Source organism: Aplidium turbinatum, chromosome 8 (genome assembly GCF_918807975.1).
Source record: "Aplidium turbinatum chromosome 8, kaAplTurb1.1, whole genome shotgun sequence".
NCBI lineage: Eukaryota > Metazoa > Chordata > Ascidiacea > Aplousobranchia > Polyclinidae > Aplidium > Aplidium turbinatum.
In genome coordinates, this window is record NC_137479.1 from 9,865,071 (window position 1) to 9,884,198 (window position 19,128).

At 36.6% G+C, this 19,128-nt stretch overlaps 1 protein-coding gene across 4 annotated transcripts in view; it reads right to left on the minus strand.

Annotated features, from left to right (window-relative positions):
- Positions 1 to 19,128, minus strand: part of LOC145775223 (A disintegrin and metalloproteinase with thrombospondin motifs 12-like) — a 42,516-nt gene that overhangs the window by 17,591 nt on the left and 5,797 nt on the right. For all 4 annotated transcript variants that reach the window (XM_082586476.1, XM_082586475.1, XM_082586477.1 and 1 more), the window contains exons 3-8: positions 10,176 to 10,386; positions 9,125 to 9,226; positions 8,751 to 8,974; positions 8,248 to 8,331; positions 4,270 to 4,394; positions 518 to 667 (exon numbers count right to left, since the gene is read on the minus strand). In XM_082586476.1, the coding sequence (XP_082442602.1) occupies positions 518 to 667; positions 4,270 to 4,394; positions 8,248 to 8,331; positions 8,751 to 8,974; positions 9,125 to 9,226; positions 10,176 to 10,386 (896 nt within the window). The remainder of the gene's footprint in view (positions 1 to 517; positions 668 to 4,269; positions 4,395 to 8,247; positions 8,332 to 8,750; positions 8,975 to 9,124; positions 9,227 to 10,175; positions 10,387 to 19,128) is intronic.

The window sequence follows — 19,128 nt, forward strand, 5'->3', positions numbered from 1 at the left end:
ACCTAAAGAAAAAACTAAACGACTGTTAAAATACAACTAAGAAAACGATGCTAAGCATGTTATTCATTTACAATCATTCTTGCCATCATCTGGTAACGTAGAAGCGAACAACTACAAGACTGACAAAGTCACTTCAAGCAAAACCTCGACAGATGAATAAACAAATCAGTAAGGCTGTAATTGTACGAATCTTGTGAATGAAATCGTCATTCGGGGATTCACCTATCGTTACGTAATCTACAACCTGATAATTTCGGTCATGTTCTAAGTAATTTCACTAGCAGTTATGATTCAATAGTCTGCTGACCATACTTTTCTTCCAATTCAAAAAAGAAGAGTTTTAACCGTTTGTAAACGTTCATTGAAAGGTGATGAGCGCGACACAATCAACAAACGTGCCGGCTGTTATGCAATAACTGCTTCGCCCGAATAGCTTACTCTGTAGGTTTATAACCCGAAAAACTGACATCGAAACTTATGTTAGGACAGTACATGAACGGCTAGCCTGTCAACTCACTTGTGCCCTAGCTCATGAGCAACAGTGAAAGCAAGGGAAAGCCCCGTATCTTGGTTGACGTTGCAACTTCTATGTGACTGACACATCCCAGCGACATGAGCTAAGCCAAGCGTCTCGCATGACGTATTTGAGTGACTGCAGATGTTTTGCCTGAAAAAGATCAAAGGTCCAAAAAGTTTTAAATGCAGTTAACATCGGGATTACGTTAATTAACATTTTTTCATTTAGCCTAAGTACTACAGTTTTATGTAACATTACGTTGAAACGATGAAAAATTTAAAGGTCGGGCACACCGCTCAAGCTGAAAATTGAGCAAGCCCTTCTTGTGAGAATAATTTGCAAAGCCAATTGCTGTAGCTTTAGGAAAAATACTGTTTGAGCTTGAAAAAATATTTTCTCGTGCTGCTTTGTCCAATGTATTGGCAATTGTCAACATAATATTGTACATTCTCAATGCTTTTTCATTTTTGAATTTTTTGTGGTTGTTTTTTCTCTTAGTTTGAGTCTCTGAAACGATAATCTGTCCTTTCAGTCTTTCACCACTCTCGGATGCAGATTTTGCCTGGATTACACTGAGAGGCTACTTGAACCACCAACAGGGCCTCTGAGAGAAATTTTCAGTAGGGGTACGAAGAGTCATTCCGGGCCCCCCTCTCACTCCGGGCCCTCTTTGTCTTTGGCAAAAGGCGTGATGTTTGCTTAAACGTATTGCACACCATACAACACTTAACTGCAGAATTGGACATCTGTGCGCAATAATAGCATCAGGCTGCAATAAAACTATTACTTACTGTAGTGTTTAGTGTTGCGCATGTCAAGCGATCTGACCCTCGCCAATTTGTGTAGGCTATCCTGCATTGAATTCGTGTGTTAGTTGTTGATGGTGCTGTGAGAGGTGTCGCTTGTACAGCTTTAAAATGTAAAATTTTCAAATTCATTCATTTATTGCTCTTAAATCTAGCCTATAATTATTCCTGATGAGGACACTATGTGGTGTCGAAAACGTTGGATTTAGTAGTTTTATCTTGTTTTTTGTGTGTGCTAAATAAAAAATGTTAAATCCGCTAACGTTACTGAGTGTTGTTATATGTATCTGGTACAACAAGTCAAGCTCTCTACCAAGGCTCAAACATAACATCTTGTTAAAACATAATCAAATTAATCATCTGACCAGTAACCTTTCTTCAGTCACTTTTGCATTCACCACATGCCTAGCAGAGGTGAATGAAGTCACTTTTTCTTTTTTTTTATTCCGGCTCTGCTCCTGCTTTGAAAGTATTGACTCTTGCTCCAACTCCGAAATTCATTTTAAAGAGAAATAAGCGTGAAACTACCTTTTTCAAATAATTTTTAAAAGACACCCTCAAGGTTTTTTCTCAACCTTGCTTTTGCTTCCCTATGCCTTCCCCCCCCCCCCCCCCCCGAACAGGAAATAATCAACTTTTATGATTTAATTTAAGGTGCTTTTAGCAGAACATTTTTACACGTAAAGCATTAAATCACCACTTTGGGCCCCTAATTTGCGCGCATTGCACTCAATTACTTTTCCGGGCCCTTTTGCTACATTACGGGCCACCCCAGGACTAAAGAATAGCAACTTTTATGCTTGAATTTAGTCGTTTAGGATGGTTTTAACCAACATTTTTTGCGCGTAAAGTATAAAATCACGATTTCTGGCCCCCAACAATCACAGGCTTGGGCCCTCAAGGGTACACCGTACCCTCCGTACCCCCCTCTCATAGGCCCTGACCACCAAACGTTGGTTTTATCATCTAGTCATAGCAGATTTTCTGCTTAGGTCACTACCTTAGTGAGCGCTGTTGATGTATTGCTTAGAAATATCTATAAAAACTTTTGAAAAAGAATGCGTTTGATTTTAGCTTACACACCCTGTCAAAGTTTAAGTTCAACAACCACATATAAAGCAAACATCAAGATATTTAGCATTCTTTTAAGGAAAACGTGAAGAAAAAATTCAATGTTTTTAGCTTACACGACGTCCTTCGTATCTCTATCCTACATCATGAAACATCACTTGATTTTCATGATTGCGAACCAAAAACCACAGCTCTAATAATTATCTTTCGGTTTATAACTTATAACTTATCGTTTTACAACAGCTCAGTTTTCTTAGCAACTGTGCATTTTTGCATCCTGCTGTATTTACGATGTGAACATACTATCACCCTGACTAGACACAGTTGGCAACTGATCTCGAAACGTCAACATCTGCAATAATTAATAAACGTAACTGTGTAGACATAGGATAGTGTGCTCGGAACCCATAGCCGTAGGAAATGGTAGTGCAGGAGGGGCGGTCGCACCCCGCTGCAAAACAAGCATCGCAAATTTGAGAAAATGTTCATTTTGTTTGAGAAAATTGTAAAAAATCGCTAATTACAGGGTTTTTAGATATACAATATATTTGCAAACACAAAATTAGCACAAAATTTGTTCGCACCCTCAAAATATTCCTTCTTCTACGGCTTTGTCAAAAGCCCAGGGTCTCCAATCCAATCGGTTGTTTTAAGGAGCGGTTTTGAGTTACTCTTTTATCAAGATTTTCCTTGAGCCTGAATGGAATTTTCGAGAAGAAACTTTCGCAAGGCAGTAGGTTTATTTTATTGTTTCAATTTGTCACATCCCCCGCTGTGTCATCTCTCTGGCTAATACGATGTCGAATGCTTTTTTAATTGTCCTTCAAAGCTTAGATTGTTTTTTGTTTGTAAAAGCACATCCACAGTACACTTCTCATGTGTTAGCGTCATTCAGAGTATAATTATCATTTTGAAAAGTCAGCATTCCCTTGAAAGTACACATCATAATAGGCTATGGGGAGTAAAATTTCATTCGATCTTAAGGAGAATCTTGACAGAAGAATAAATCAAAACATCTCTTCAAACAACCTATGGTATGTCGAAACCATAGACATTACAAAGAATTACAAGCTGGGTAACATCCATTCAAACAACGCAAAACCACAAAGTGTGTATGAGCACACAATCGTAATACGCCTAAGTCATGACTAAACAATACTTAAGTTCATGCGGTAGTCATCATATTGTCAAGTTGTTGCGACTTGGTCGATAAATTTTAACAAGTAAAAGGAGGACCTCAACTCTACATTGGAAAAAGATTAAACCCCACCGCTCTCCGGCAGCAACACTCCTAGAAAACCTTTGTGCCACACTTCCGGTTTACTGCGTTTGAATATAAAACAATCTACATAAAAACATGTAAACGTGTTGCAACCGTGTCAAATTTTTACATTATTATCCTATTGCGGTCTTAATGAAGTTTGCATTGTGTCGCTTCTACCTTTTTCAGCATGTGTTGTTGTTTACTGTGATGGCCAGAAATAAAATGAACTAAACCCTAACTTTGGGGAGTAGAAACAATGCAATACTTTGATCCTGATGTTGCGTTGGTTAATGGTGATCTTGGATAAAATAGAGAGAAGTGAGGTGGGTGCATGTTAGGTGACACAAAACGGGGCTTTGCTTTTTTAAAAAGGGCAAACGTCAAGCAGAAAAATGTGATAAATTTCATAAGGTTGCATTTGAAAGTTGTGTTGGCTTTTTGAATGCAATGTTGGCGAATTCTTGTGACATAGCTGCATGACAACAAAATAATGATCACAAAAGTTGAACAAATCTTACAAAAGCGAACATTTAAAAAGATTTCTATATCAGCTCCTTAAGGAAGTCAAAGAACAACAACACAATGAAAAGCAAAATGACAAATTTGAATACCTGGTCAGCAAGACTGCGACGTCATGATGGTTAGCATGGTGATCACTCCGTGGGTTCATGCGTTTGGCCCATCGGCAAAAATTATCGAGAGTCTTCTCAGCATGTGAAGGAACTTTCAAGCTATTCTGGATGTGTAAAAAACGCAAATGTAAATTAGTAAATATTTAGCTGCAGAGCTAGTTAAATTTTCCTGTAAAATGTTTCAGGTCACTTTCAATCAGCTCAATGGCCGACACGTGCATGATCAAATGTAGTCATTAAGAACCCTAGCAGTTGTGTTCACTCTTTATGTAACTAACTGTAGGCTACATATTGCACAACATGCTAAAGTATTCTAAGATAGATCACATCTATGAAAGAATTGTTATCAATTAAACAAAGGAAGGTGTGGAATAATTTTCAAAGACAATTAGAGCGGTATTAGATTACAGCTACATATGTAAATAGAAATCGCGATGTTATGTTTGTTTTACGTCTAAAAGTCGTGAAAATTCTTCAAGTTGCTACAAAGCAGAAAACAACAAACCCAAGAAATATTTGTCTATGAGGCTGAGGCTGAATTCTTTTCAAGGTTAATTTGGCATGCTGCTTTTGAGAACAAGGTAAAATCAGCACAACACTTTCCGCATTGTACATTTATGTAAAGTCATATCTTCAGTTCTATGACTATAAATGCAGTGATGCAATTCTCAAAATTAGCACAACAAATTATGTAACACATTTAGAATTGCGGATGTGAGAAACAACCTATAGATGTATAATAACAAAACGCTGTACATACGTTATGGTAAAATATTGGAATAGGCAATCAAATAAAAGAGCACACCAATGTAAATAGTAACCAAAAACCAACCGATGGGTTTAATTAGTTTCTGGTTTATAATTCCATTTCTAAAGGGCAATTCTGTTACTACCAAACCTTGAGGCTTCGTTTAACATTAATTTTACTGCAGTACGAAGGCAAATTTTCTATTGGAGTTGGGTAAAAGATGAAGTTGCAAGGAAAAATTCTTTTGATCTGAAATTGACCTTTGTCGAGTTCTTACCTTTTACCGCCTGAATGGCGTCAAAGCTGTTTCAATTCGTCTGTCGAGGTGGTAAACCCCAAAGGATACGCAACTTAACAGGGAAAGGTTTAGAAGACTTATTTTTGTGCCTTTAGCAATCGTTTTATTTGTGAAGCAAATCTTATCCGAAACACGTCTTCGTCGCAAGATCTTTTAAGTCACTGACTTAAGTCACAAAAATGCTATTCCAGCCAAAAAATTAGTCCTTTTAACCATTGATTTAACGATTGCAACACAAAAAACGGACCTGGTTTGCTGGCCGAGATAGCCGGAAAATCTTATACAAAGAGTCTTAAAAACAATAATTGCACCCTTGGATTTGACAGTTAAGTGAACCTTGTGCCACCGGGGTATGTCACATTGTAAATTTGAATTGAGAAGACGCGTTTTTAACTTTAAATTAAAATTGTACTTTTTTACAAAGTGTAAAAATTATTTCACATGTCAAACATAGTTTGTTAACTCCCAAACTAATGAAACATTTTTTTGCATTTCATCAGACAAGCCACGCTTTGAATGAGATAATAAGGAAAAATTAGCTAGAAAAGGCAATGAAATTTTTCACTTCCAATTACTGACCAATCAACCGAGAAGATTGCAATCGTGTTAAACAACGGCTCAACCGTGTGAAAGTGTATATGGTTATAAATTGAGTTTGAAGCACCCTGTCAAGTTAATTAATTGTATTTTTCGTCAGTTTTACGTTAGGAAAAATCCAACTAATGTAACCAACGTCCAATCAATATCAAATTGTGTAAAAGAAAAAAATCCTTTGTTGCTTTAGCTGCGATTTGAAGATAATCTTCAAGTGCAAAAATTAGACAAAGAATGATATCTTCAACAAGCAAGCGTCGGAATAAACAACAAATTAACAATTCTCACATAATGAATCTACCAACAATCTGCTGATTGAATGAACAAAAAACGCATAAGTTTCCAGCGAGTAAAACCGATCCTTTTACATTGATTCAACGTTTACAGCTGCAAAAAGGACCAAATTTAGTAGCTGAAAAATAGTGAAGTAGTCGCTAAGCAATCAGCCGATCTAATTTCGATGCAGAATTTAACGAAGTATTTCCGGAAGCTAGGCCAAGGATTTTACAAAACAGCAAGATCAAAGCCTGTATAATAATCAAACCAATTTGTATCTATGGAAGTCATAGGTTAATATCTCGCAATACGAGTTTTGAACTTGCCTTTATTGACAACAACTGATAAATATTTTTCGAAAAAGGGGATTTTAATTGCTTGTCCGTAGACCGTAGTTGATTCAGTTATCCAAAAATGTCATTCTACATGGTTTGTCCTGGTTCTAACCATACAAGTGTAGATCTTTTAGTGCCAGTAGCTTTAAGTTGAGAAACCGCCAACGCTTTTATCATAGTTTGTATTTTTTGCCATAAGCTGATTTCTACTTTAACTACAAATCAAAGGATTAGCTTTAAGTTTATCACTCTTTACAAATTAAACCTTGATATGACAATCAATAGTTATGGAATTTTTGAAACACAGAGCAGAGTAGGCTACTGCATACCGCAGTTTAATTGCTATTATTATTATTTTTACATTGACCTACCGTAGTGATTCTTAATATATTAAAAGGTTACTTTCATGGTAAACCAAATAACAGCATACAATTTCGCGAAGTGAATTCAACAAGTAGAAAAGTGATAACTTTTTCATCTCCGCAGAATTTCAGGCGAGGACTGTGCTCATGAAGTTTGTCAGATGACATGAAACTTAATAACATCTTAGGTCGATTGAGGTCGTCAACCAGCAAAAAGCGAAAATGATCACTCGTGAAAAGAATGAAGTGTTTCAGAAAGCATTAGCTTGGTAAACTGGCAAATAAGCAGCAACCTCTATTGTTTGCTGTGATTGTTTACAACATTATATCAACTTTAAATCAACGTGGCCACAACGGACAGCTGAAATTCTCTCAAGCTTGGCTAGATTTCAGTTTAGAACGTGAAACATACTACTAAAGTAATCAAAAAAACAATGTTAAAATTTATTTATTTCATTGTCTGCAGCTGATTGCTCACACGCGTTAATCAAACAAAAAGATTTCTTATCAAAAAGGCGGTTTCCCATGTGTGGGTGGCCACGTTTCAATTTGACAAAATGTTGAAATGCCGAAATTGATTCCGCATATGGTGACGTCACATCACAGCAACAACTCTCAACAATCTTTAGAAAGGGGATGGAAAAAAATGAATTAGATTGATATCAATTGTTAAGGTAAAGGTTATTATTTTCACCTTTGATCAACCAAAACAACTTCATCAAGCAAGAAAACTAGTTTGAAATTGTCTTTGACTTGGACCATACATTTAAACAGTGGTGTCCAGGCAGAAGTACACACTAGGCACAACACAATAAGTAAACAGGTTAACATATTTAATGTAATTGTACCACGCAATAAAATCGTCAAGGAAAAGGAGAAAAATCACAAAAAAACACGACGGAGGACATATGAACAAAACCAAAAAATGATAAAAGTAGTCTTGAACACCCATACAAGAGAATGGTGTCAGCTTTCTGTCCAATATGCTGGACGTGAATACAAAACAATCTGATGCCGATAAACAGGACAAACCGCACCAGAAGGCGGAATCACAATGAGCAATACAATGTTTACAATTCCCGGTGTTTTTGTTCGAGTTTCCGAAAATAAATCAGATTGATTGCTTCAATGAAACTTTTTAAAAAGCATCAAAACTCATCTGCTCAGGATCTTCTTGTTAACCTAATTAGTTTGATTGATGTTTAAAATACATACATTTTGATCTTCTTGTACGTTTCATTCTTATCGCGGAGTTCATTAACGGGACCAAGATTGAAGGCCGGGGCGATTGTACTGTTTTGTAACTCAAATTATAAAATAAATCAACGTCTTAAATAACTATACCTCTTCCCCTTCCAGTATGATCAAGCGAATCAATGTGATGTGCAGAGCGTTTCCTATGCTGACGTCATGAAATAATTCGGAAACCTGTGACGTAAACGTTTTGTTCAAATTCGTCGTTCACGTCCTTAGTGCCAAAAAGATGTTCAGTTAGAATTTACATAGTGAGTGCTCATCTTTTTATTTTTTAAATAACCTTCTCACTCAGATGACTTCCCAGCTCAGTAGAATATTAAAAATCAATATGAAGATATGTTTAAAACAACATTAAAATCAACAACCTGGTGTTAATACTATGCAAACAACCGGAAAATCAGCAACAGAAGACTTTGCTAAAAAAAATAACTGAAAAAGAATATCGCAAAGAGAGCGAAACATTGCTTTGTTTGTGTTTCCTACAATTTTCTCATTCAAATTATCCAAATAAGAACCAGCCACCACGAACCAACGCAATTTATTGAAAACAAAGCAATAACACCAGAGAACAACACACTACACAGACCTACCATGTTAATAATGGTGAGAACATATCTTTCTGCTCCACCCTTGTGGGTTCCTTCGTAATATTCCGTCATCTTTCTGTCAACCACAACCATCATCTCTATCCAGTGCTCGAGGCTCAGTGAACGACGGTGACGAGTTTTTGAATTGGCGAGAGATCGAGAATCTCTTCTTCTGGCTTCCCATAGTTTCCTGCTATGCAAATCACGTTCGTATTGCAATTTCGTGTCTGTAAGAAGAACAAAAAATAGAAATTAGTTTTTATGTTTCAGATTCTTTTCTGTTTTAAAAGCGTTAATAACGTTTAAATTACTGAATAACTTTTGTTTTTGGAATAGTGTAAAAGTGCTATCAATTGGTAAGATCGATGGCAACTTGCCTTTTACGCCACAAAACTCTCTTCCATTGCCAGCAACGGTTTCATTTTTCTCTCGGTCTAATATTTGGAGTTCGACTACTTTTTTCTTCCCAATGGTCCGGTCTGTTGACATAAATTAATGTTTTACTTCACTACTTCTTGTGAGAAAACCAATAATTTTCCTACTTTGGATCCGTTGTCTACTGATGAAATTCATCAAAAGTGAAAAGAGAGTTCAATTCCAAAGCAAACAGTAACCAGAGTTACTATGAGCCATGTACAGTATATACAAGTCTGTTTTTACGATGACTTGATATTCCATGCTGCTGTTTTTACGCAGACATTCATCCAATCGATATCACCATAAAACTCTCTGCATCGCAATTTTAGTTAGATCACGCACAATTGAACTTCTACAAGAAAAGAAAAACACTGTTGTATCGTTATTGACATTTCAAAAGTGTTCCTTATTCTTTAGTTTCACATAACAACCTCCCAGTATAAGTAAACTATTCATAAAGTGTAAAGGTGTGGGAGGTATTAACACCTGGCTGAAGCGGGATTGAACGTTTCTTTCTTCAGACTTGTTGTTCTTACATAACAAAACATCAATTAATTAGGCTATCCATCTCTTTACCAAAGTCCGGTTTTCCGTTTTAAATTTCTTCTGTTATGATTGTAATCACTGAAAAATTTGCACAGTTCATCTTTGTAGTGGCTTATTTTAAAACAACTACAGTATTGAGCTCTTGAAAAATCTGCCAATGGAACTCATCCTATTTCGACAATGAACCAATGTGTCTTTTCGTTTAATTTTTGAAATGTTTTTCTTCCCAAAAGCGAGAAAGTATAAAACTCCAAAGTGACAGCAAACAGTATTTGCTAACCAGTCTGAATAAAAAGCACAAAAGATCAACGTGAAGCTAACCACGTGGTTCAGCAAGCGATTCAAAATCTAAACCATCTACCTTTAATGTTAAAATCCAATTGAATATCTCGGCATGAAGATGAATCTAGCTTAGTATTCGAACCGTTTGACGAACCATAAGTTCACTTTATCTTAACAAATTACTTGTTTTTATTTTCCTAGAACCTCTGTGTCTTTTTGAACCCGAAGGTTGTTCTTTAGGTTGGGATTTTCGATCTGAAGATGACAAAGGAGACTTCCCTACGTCACGTTTGTATACTTTGTGTGGTTGTCGTTCTTGGGATTCTTCATCAGGTGAGGCATGCACCACAGGTTCGATAAAGTAATCGCCATCTTGTAACCTTATGAGGCCAGTCTGGAACAACAATATGGAAAATTTTAGACCATGTTCTCACAGCTTTCTAAAAACTACGCAAATCTTCAACACTTCTGCAGCCACATCTTTCCTACGCATAAAGTGAACTAATGTATTTTTTGTGTTGGTATTAATCGTAGCTTTGTTAGTAAATGCATACTTTTGAAAGATAAAAGTGCAATGAAAACTTTATGGTCAGTCATGACATTGGAAAATAGCTTATGAAGGATGCAGAATTTAAAATTACAATCACAAGTGCAGAAGTGCTGGGCAGAAAGGAAGTGATGAGCAGGTAGCCTAAAGCTCGGTGGAAAGTGGGAACACATCAAAACAACAAAGAACTACAATCTGGAAGCACAAAATCACTGCATTTGAACATGTAGTAAAATTTGAAGGTAGCGTACACTTTGTGTTATAAACGCTGAACAAAAAATGACGACAAAGCCTTTGAACTGAGCTTTGCTGTTAATCTGAAATGACGGTGTGTTTATTCTATCTTTCCGGATACGAAATCTTCTAAATCAAGAGAGTTCGTTTTATGATTAGAGTACAGTAACATAAAAATACATCATAAAATTTTCGGAAGTATTTGTCAAAATTAGTGGACATCATTTCTGAAAAAGCAAACGAAGGCTGCTCAGCGATGCAGAACATAAATCAAGAAAAAGCAAGCAAGCAAGGTCTTGGCTTTCAAGCAGCGTAAACCTTGGGTTGGTGAAGCCTGAACTATAATAGGGCAAGAAAACCACTTTTTTTACACTGTTTTGTATTTGCATTCAGAAAATCTTTTGGTAAGATTTCGTTTGCACGTTTTTAACTTGGACACGAAAATGCCGAATGTACTGTAGTTGCCTATGACAATAAAAAGGTTTTATTGCAATTGAACAGATGTGTGTGTTTTTAGGGTGTTTTAAAACTAAAGATAATAGGAACCAATACAATTTTGCTTGCTGAGTTCAACTACAAACTTACAATATAAAAGCTATTGCTAATTAACCTACAATCTACTAAACCTACAACTATTAGGCTACAGTATTTTCTATACAAACTTAAATTGTTGTGTTGAAGCAAGTGCCGTTTGAGGAGGTATTCCATGCAAGTTTGTTTAAAGCGGTTTTATTCACCAGGAACCATCGTGCATGTCTAACAGGCAACATTACTTACACTATTAAAAAGCAGAAACGATAATTAAGCATATTATAATATTATTAGAGAAAAAAGTCTATCGAAGCAACGATATTAACATTTTAGTCAACTTAAGCTGAAAACTAACTAAGAACCAAAAGCAAACAAAGTCAAAACTACCTTCGCAGCTCAGAGTCGTACAAGTTGACAAAAATAAAATCGCAAACGGCAAACAAAATAACACGGTAATTAAATTAAGAGATAAATTGAATTGTCATTGAAATCAACAAAGATAATTGTATTTATAATCGTCAGAATCGATTAAAAGTTGAAAACCTTGACAAACAAGCATGGCGTCTTCTTTCAGAGGTTAAAAGGTCACAAGGTCTTGCACAAGCCATACGTTATAATTAATTGTGCGACGTATGCTGCCAACAAGATTGCAACGTAAGTTGAACTCTGTGGGTTATGATACAAGGTCTTATCGCTTTGTGGAAACCCAGTCCGCAAATCTGTCACTCTTGCATTGATTCAACGTCTGCAGACGTTGCAAAAAAGACTGATTAACTGATTGGGAGGTTTAGGAGCACTCGGCGTCAAGGATTTGAGACATATCTGTTCTTGCAAGGCGATCTAATATTGACAGAATTCATCTCAATAAGTTTAAGAGCAATTACGTTATTTTAACATAGATTAAATACTTCTAAAAGACAGACAGATATCAAAACAGCCGATTTATTAGCACGTTAAACACCAACAGGAAATAAGATTGGAGGTACCTTTGTAGCTCACGGTAGCTTATGAGAAAAAAAACTGCAGAATTGTGTTTACTTTTCCCGGAAGAAAAGCACATTCTAGAAAGTTTTATCGTTTTTACGTTGAATCAACGTACAAGACATTAATATCTTGAACATATTTGCGCACAAACCTCAGAATCTTTTACTGTTCGCAAAAAGTAATTCAACCTCCATTTCAATAGCACTTTGTAACATGACGTTCATAGAACAGTTCTGTGAAACAAAAAACACGAAAAAACAACTTTGCAACGATTGCCGGCTCTCGGATTCATCATTGAACACGAGTTTGTGTGAAAATAAATGCGCACGTTCATTCTAACTGCATAGTGCAGTATTATTTTCAGCGCTGCTCTAGTACAAAGCCCAACAAGAAATTTTAATGATGTGAATAATTAGAGGCTTCTTTCCAGAAGACCCAGCAGACTAACAATTACAACCCAGTACGCGCGACACTTGATATAGGGCCTATGCGGTTATATGAAGCTTTTATCTCAATCCAAAGTTAGCATGTCAGTTGTCAAGTATCACTGATGTGGTTCAACAGAAGAACGGACAGTCAAGCATCTGCATTACGAAATAGAAAAAGCAGAACAAAAACTGTCAACAATAGAGGGTGTGTACTGTGTAGTCGTAATTTAGCAAGACTCTGAAGACCGAAGCAGCTGTCTGCCACCATGATTCGTTTCTCAGTTGACTACAGATACAAATTGGTCTCACATATTCCAAACGTTCCCAGTTTTTTTCTTTCAAATTTATGAACACAAGTAAGATCAAACGACTTTAGTAGCACAACCATAGAATATCGTAGGCTACTGTCACATCCGGCTTTTGTAATATGATTGAAGATTTGGATTAAGTGAATTGGAAACTTACAAAGTTAATCTTTGTGTCCACCTTACAGCATGTCATTAAATGTCTTTACGAGACATAGCCGCGTGCTGGTGGTGGATATACAATTAGTCCTTCCAAGCGTTGCTCAGTAACTCAAAGCACTCGTCTGTGCAGCCACCTCCGAATTATCTGGTTATTGTGATTTGGTGGTGAGATGTAGGCTAATTACAAAAAATAAAACCTCAAGAGCAGGTCAATTTGCTGCACAGGCGCAAGCCAACCATTTTGGCGTTCAATTTCTTATTTCACTTTCAATGCTCAGTCAGTGCTTGTCAGCCTGTTTGCTTTTCATGGGCAATCAAGAAAGTCATTAGTCTGTGAATAGAATCCTTGTCGTTACTAAAAGAAGTGTCCCAATCGACAATACCTAACAATTTTACATCGATTCAACGTAGTTGGAGGCCAGTCAGACGTTGAATCGATGTAAAAATTGTGGATGTCATCAGCTGGGTGTAATAATAGACATGAGTCAAATGGTGGGTTTCCTATAAACCACAACACAAAAATCGTTGATTCGCACTTTGGAGTTAATCATGAGGAGACAAAATAAAAAAAAGTCCTGTCTTTTCAAAGCTGCCTTCATACAACCTTGCATTGCAATGCGATCAAAGCTGTCAACTTTGGCATGTCATTAATTGACTAACCACATAATAATATAATTTTCCGCCATGTTTATGGCATAATATAAACCTTATTGACCAATTCATTTACAAAGATGAACATCACATAATAAAATCTTTTGGATGCTCCACATAACAAATCGACTAGCATTCAGCAACAGATTGAAAATAATGAAAAACTTAATCAAGAATTAATTAAAATAATGTGAACTGATAAAGCAAACAGACAGACAAAAACAAATACAAACGGAGTTCACCACCTGCGTATACAGTGAGTGGCCTGACGTTCTGCTCGTGCCAGGTGACATCCCTTGTATCAATTGACTTTCATATTTCAATGCAAAAAGTTTTATTTGCAATGTCGGCGCTCATAAAGTTGAGCTGCAATTACTTTGTAAGCAAATGAGTGTTTTTTACATTAATTTAACGTCTGTACAATCATATTCACCATTGTAAATAAAAACTGATTTGATGGTTGGGTGAAAAGTAGCTGGATGTCAGACGCTTATAATATTGATAAGTCTACGTTGATGAAACCTCTTTTGACAAAATTATATCGTAAAGGTTTGTAAAAGTCATCCAAAGTGAAGCGACGGTTATGTGCGGCAAAGCAACCAAAGCAATTTGTCTAAATTTTAGCTCAATTGACCATAAATATCCAAAACAAAAGAGATGGGGATGAAAAAAAAGATCAATATTTAAAACTATTGTAAAAAGAATGAGTCATTAGGCTGTTATGTTTATCCAACTGTTACTACTGTAGTAGTGTGTAGGTAGACAGTAGATATAAAAAAACTATCCTTACAAATTACTACGTGCAATGATTATTATTTAGCGTATTATTGCTAATACTAGTATCATAATCTGGAGGTTTTTTTCGGTCATTTATCGGTCGGCTGTTATGTTTATCCAACTGTTACTACTGTAGTAGTGTGTAGGTAGACAGTAGATATAAAAAAACTATCCTTACGAATTACTACGTGCAATGATTATTATTTAGCGTATTATTGCTAATGCTAGTATCATAATCTGGAGGTTTTTTTCGGTCATTTATCGGTCATTGACCGGTTTTTTAGCAAAATGACCGAAAAAAATACAGTCAATTCGGTCAAAATGTCTGAAAAAATGTCCAACGTTTTTTCTTGCGAAACTTAATGTTGTAGCTAGTCAGGAAGTGCAAGTTTTGGTTTGCATCAGCTACTTGAAAGGAAACATTTTCATCAGAAAAAATGACCGAATTTTTTCAAGTCACTTCGGACAAATGACCGAAAAGTCTCAGCGAAAAAAAAACCCAGATCATAATGGAAGTGACATGCAAATTCTCAAATTTTGATCACACGAAACACAAATTAACAAGACTACTCGTTTCATAAACATAAAAACTCGTCTTTCAGACATTGGTGTAACGTCGTGGCACATAATTTTTAAATTTAAAAGCTGTTCTACTTTCATAGTTTAGTTTGCCAGATGAAATTAATATTACATCAATATGGTGTCATTCAAGCCTTTCTGATGATTTGTTTACTGGCCCGGAGAGTGGATTCTCTTAGACAAAGGCGAAATATATGAGAAAATACTGAGAATTTCGAGAGGTTTTTGAAAAAAGATTAAGTTGTGAGTCAGAGTTAACAGTATGACAACTGACAAATAGCTTCCACATAAGTTTTGACTGATTACTTAGTTCCCAAGCAATAAAGTAGCTTCCGCTGCTTCTTCTTATGCGCAGGTGTAGTGAGATGTTTGACCAGCGATCGGCATTTGTTGGAAGCATTTCGAGCTATATTGAAATATTTCATTTTTGTCATTAACGTGAGAAAGTGGCGTGAACGGTTGTCTGGATATTAAAAGTTATTCTTTTATCTGACGCGAGCAACAAAACTCAAAGCAGTTCAGTAAACCAGTGGTCACCAAAAGTTTTCTGAAGATACCACAATTTTTGAACAACCAAACGTCACAAGCACTAGCGTCCCCACCATAGTATAGAGATGCGTAAGGCAGATAGAGACTGCCTAATAAGTCAATGATAAGGTCGAGCGAACAAGCCTAGCATTTAAACGACGGTCGATTGAGGTGTTGGCCTGATGTTAAAAATGACACAAAATATGCATTTTCAAGTTTAGGTTAAAGAAAGGTCTCAAGCTCAAATTGCTCTGAGGGCCAAATAAGTACTTGTGGATTAACGCGAGGGCCGCAATACTTTTTGCATTGCGGAAAGTTAAGCCTGTCTTCCTAGCCCGTTCCGCCATTCTAAATTTTGCGCAGGGGTCCTACAGTCCACGAATTTTCGATCCACACTCTCCTTCCACTGGAACCACGACTCCACAGCCTGGTCCCCGCAACCTAAGCTGGCGGACCTTCCCTGGGTGTATCGTCACCCCAAAATCACACCGCGTCCCGTTGCCGCGGGTGTAGCAGACCAGTTCTTTGAAGCCTCTGACCTTGCTATGTTTATTGCGCTCTTCTTGCAGTGTTCTCTAGTACCCGTACGTTGTGGATGCTGATAAAACAGTTCATCGTCGTTGAATGAACAAAACAACCCATTAAAGAGGCAATAATAGAAGTAGCAATTAACGTAAGATCGCAAAAAAAGATAGTAGTAGGAACTAAGAGATTAAACACTGTAAAAACAAAAACAAGCAAACGGAACGACTTGGACCTGGAGAACAAAAAATTTTGCAACCAACTCTTACAAAGCCCGAAAAAAAAACGCACAAGAAGTGAAGAGGCAATGTTACAATGTGATTGTGATGCAACAATGCGGGTTTCTTGCACGTAATAAATGGCGCGATAAAAGGCTAGCGCTTAGAAGTTGTGTGAAGTTTGATCGGCATTTTCAGATTTTTTGAGCAATTTCAAAGTGACTTTTATCTTATAAATATTAAGTGAATTTTAAAGCTTTGGTAGAGAGTTTGCTTTGTTGAACCATAGAGAAATAAAACAGAGTAACCTTGGCGGGTGTAACATACTTTTTTTACACACAATTTTTGTGTGTAAACAAAGTATGTTAAACCCGCTAAGGTTATGCTGTTTCATTTCTCTAAGTGAATTTTAATTGTTAATTATTTGAAAGTTCAAAAATGCATCGCGGGCCGCACCAAAACGTCCTTGTGGGCAGCATGCGGCCGCGTGTTGAGACCCTTGAGTTAAACGGTATATGATGTTCAACATCCAATCCTGAATCTGAGGGTGGTAAAATGATAAACCCTCGGCCCCAGAGGCCCAGATGACGAGGAAGAAGAACATCCAATTAATATCTGTGAATTGTTTGTTGTACATACTTCACTGAATCATGCTTTACGAAGGCATATCGTTGCAAAAGAAATCAGGACAACCGACAACCCGCACTTTGCCGACAGCTCCTGAACTGAGTGATAAAATAGTAGCGCCTGTCTCATACTCACAGGATGTCAGCTCCACGTACTCTGAGAGCAGGAGCTTCTGTCACGGCAGTGGGCAACAGGGTTAGCTTCCCTGCAGTCATCTAATCTTACCTTTATTCAACAGGGTTGAACCATGGCTTGAACACAAACTTCATAAAAAACTCTGCGATCAACTTCAATAATGACGATTAAGTTTTGGTGGAGATGGATTTCAAAAGCGCAATAGAGCCACAGCTAAGAGAGGGGAAACCGTATCTTATGGGTGTTTTGCAAAAGATTTAAAAATTACAAATATTAAATATTTCAAATGTTGTTGAAGTGTTAAACCTCAAGCAACAACGTGTCGTGTGAATAATTGACAAAAATTTGCAAAAAGAACAAACGCCTGCTCAGTGCTCACTTTGTTAGAACTGAAAAAAACTGCAGTTTCCGCAAGTTTGTCACAATATTCTTTGAAGTGGATGCCATCTATGAAGCGAGGTTAGTGTTAGCAATTCAGAACATATCGACAGACAACTCAAAGTAGCCAGATAAGTATTTGACGAACAAGCAATGAAAAATTCCCTATTGATGAAAATACGCTTGGTGTGTTTGATAGCAAAAATACAAATGTTGACCTCACCTCTTGTGATGTGAATGTCATCAAAAACTAAAGAAGTTTCTTGTTTTTTGTCATGATATCTTGAGCCAAGATAAGAAGTCAACATCAAAACATTGCCTACTTCATTTAGCTGACAACAGCCATACTCCATGGTAGATAACAAGAACATTATCAAATAAGCTTTTTCTTTGTTTGAAAGTACACTTTCCACGATAAGCCTTCTCTGAGCAATATCACAAATAATAACCTTTGTAGCCTTCTTCGTTATGGCGTTCTCCATTGGACCATCAATCGTTTTAAGTTGTACTTTATTCATTTATTCATTGAGAATTTTTTTAGTTTTGTGAACAACACAAAAATTCTGATCTGAGTTCAATTTTAATGTTTGCTCTAGTAAGGAACAGACGAAATATAACTATTTCAAGACTGCGTGCTGGAGAAGTGGAAGGGGGTTGATGACAGGAAAGGCATCCGTCCAGCAAAACTAATTCCAAACAATTTACAATGATGCCAAAAGAGGAAAACGAAAACAGTGGGATTAAACTATAAGAGATGTACACCATAAACCATTGTGAAAATGAAAAATTTACACTGACAAACTTACACAATGGAATTAAAAAAAGAAAAGCGATAGAAAAGGTGTATCCTGTCAGGAGCACACCAAGTAGCCTACAAGTGTGCATCATTCATCTTGATAGAACATGAGGTCCAACAATTGAATTAAACCCAATTACGATCAAATAACTAGATCTTATTAGGTGGACGGGCACACAGCGGCGTTGAATATTCCAAAGTCAAGGCAAAAAGGCCCATAGATTTTAACTGAGGGCTTTCGTAAGTGGCAACACTACTGATTAGCTCAAAAGTATGTATCCGATCAACCTTTAACGCTATCGTATCCACCATGTAGTTTACTGGGTGTTGCCATAAAGTTACACTTCTGCTTCATTACAACTATAAAAACTGGAGTTTAACCAAATGTGGAAAGTTCATTCACGTTTAATTAAATAGATTCTTGAATACGGGTTATTAATTGGCTGCCTTGTGATGATTTTAATTAAAACTGATAACTTTTGCAAACATGTATTGTAAACCTAATTATTTATCAAGCATCATAAATATGTTCATGAAAAGCCACGTTTTGACATTGCGTAAGCACAAGAGAACCGTTTTAGTCCAATGTTTTAACACCAAGATTGCAATGCTACTCAGTTTCTTTATACTGAGCATTTGGGCAACCATGGTGGCCATGGGTCACTGGTGCAACTACGTGTATTATGACGTATTAAACAAATTTTGATCATTCTTCAGCCATTTTAAGTTGATAA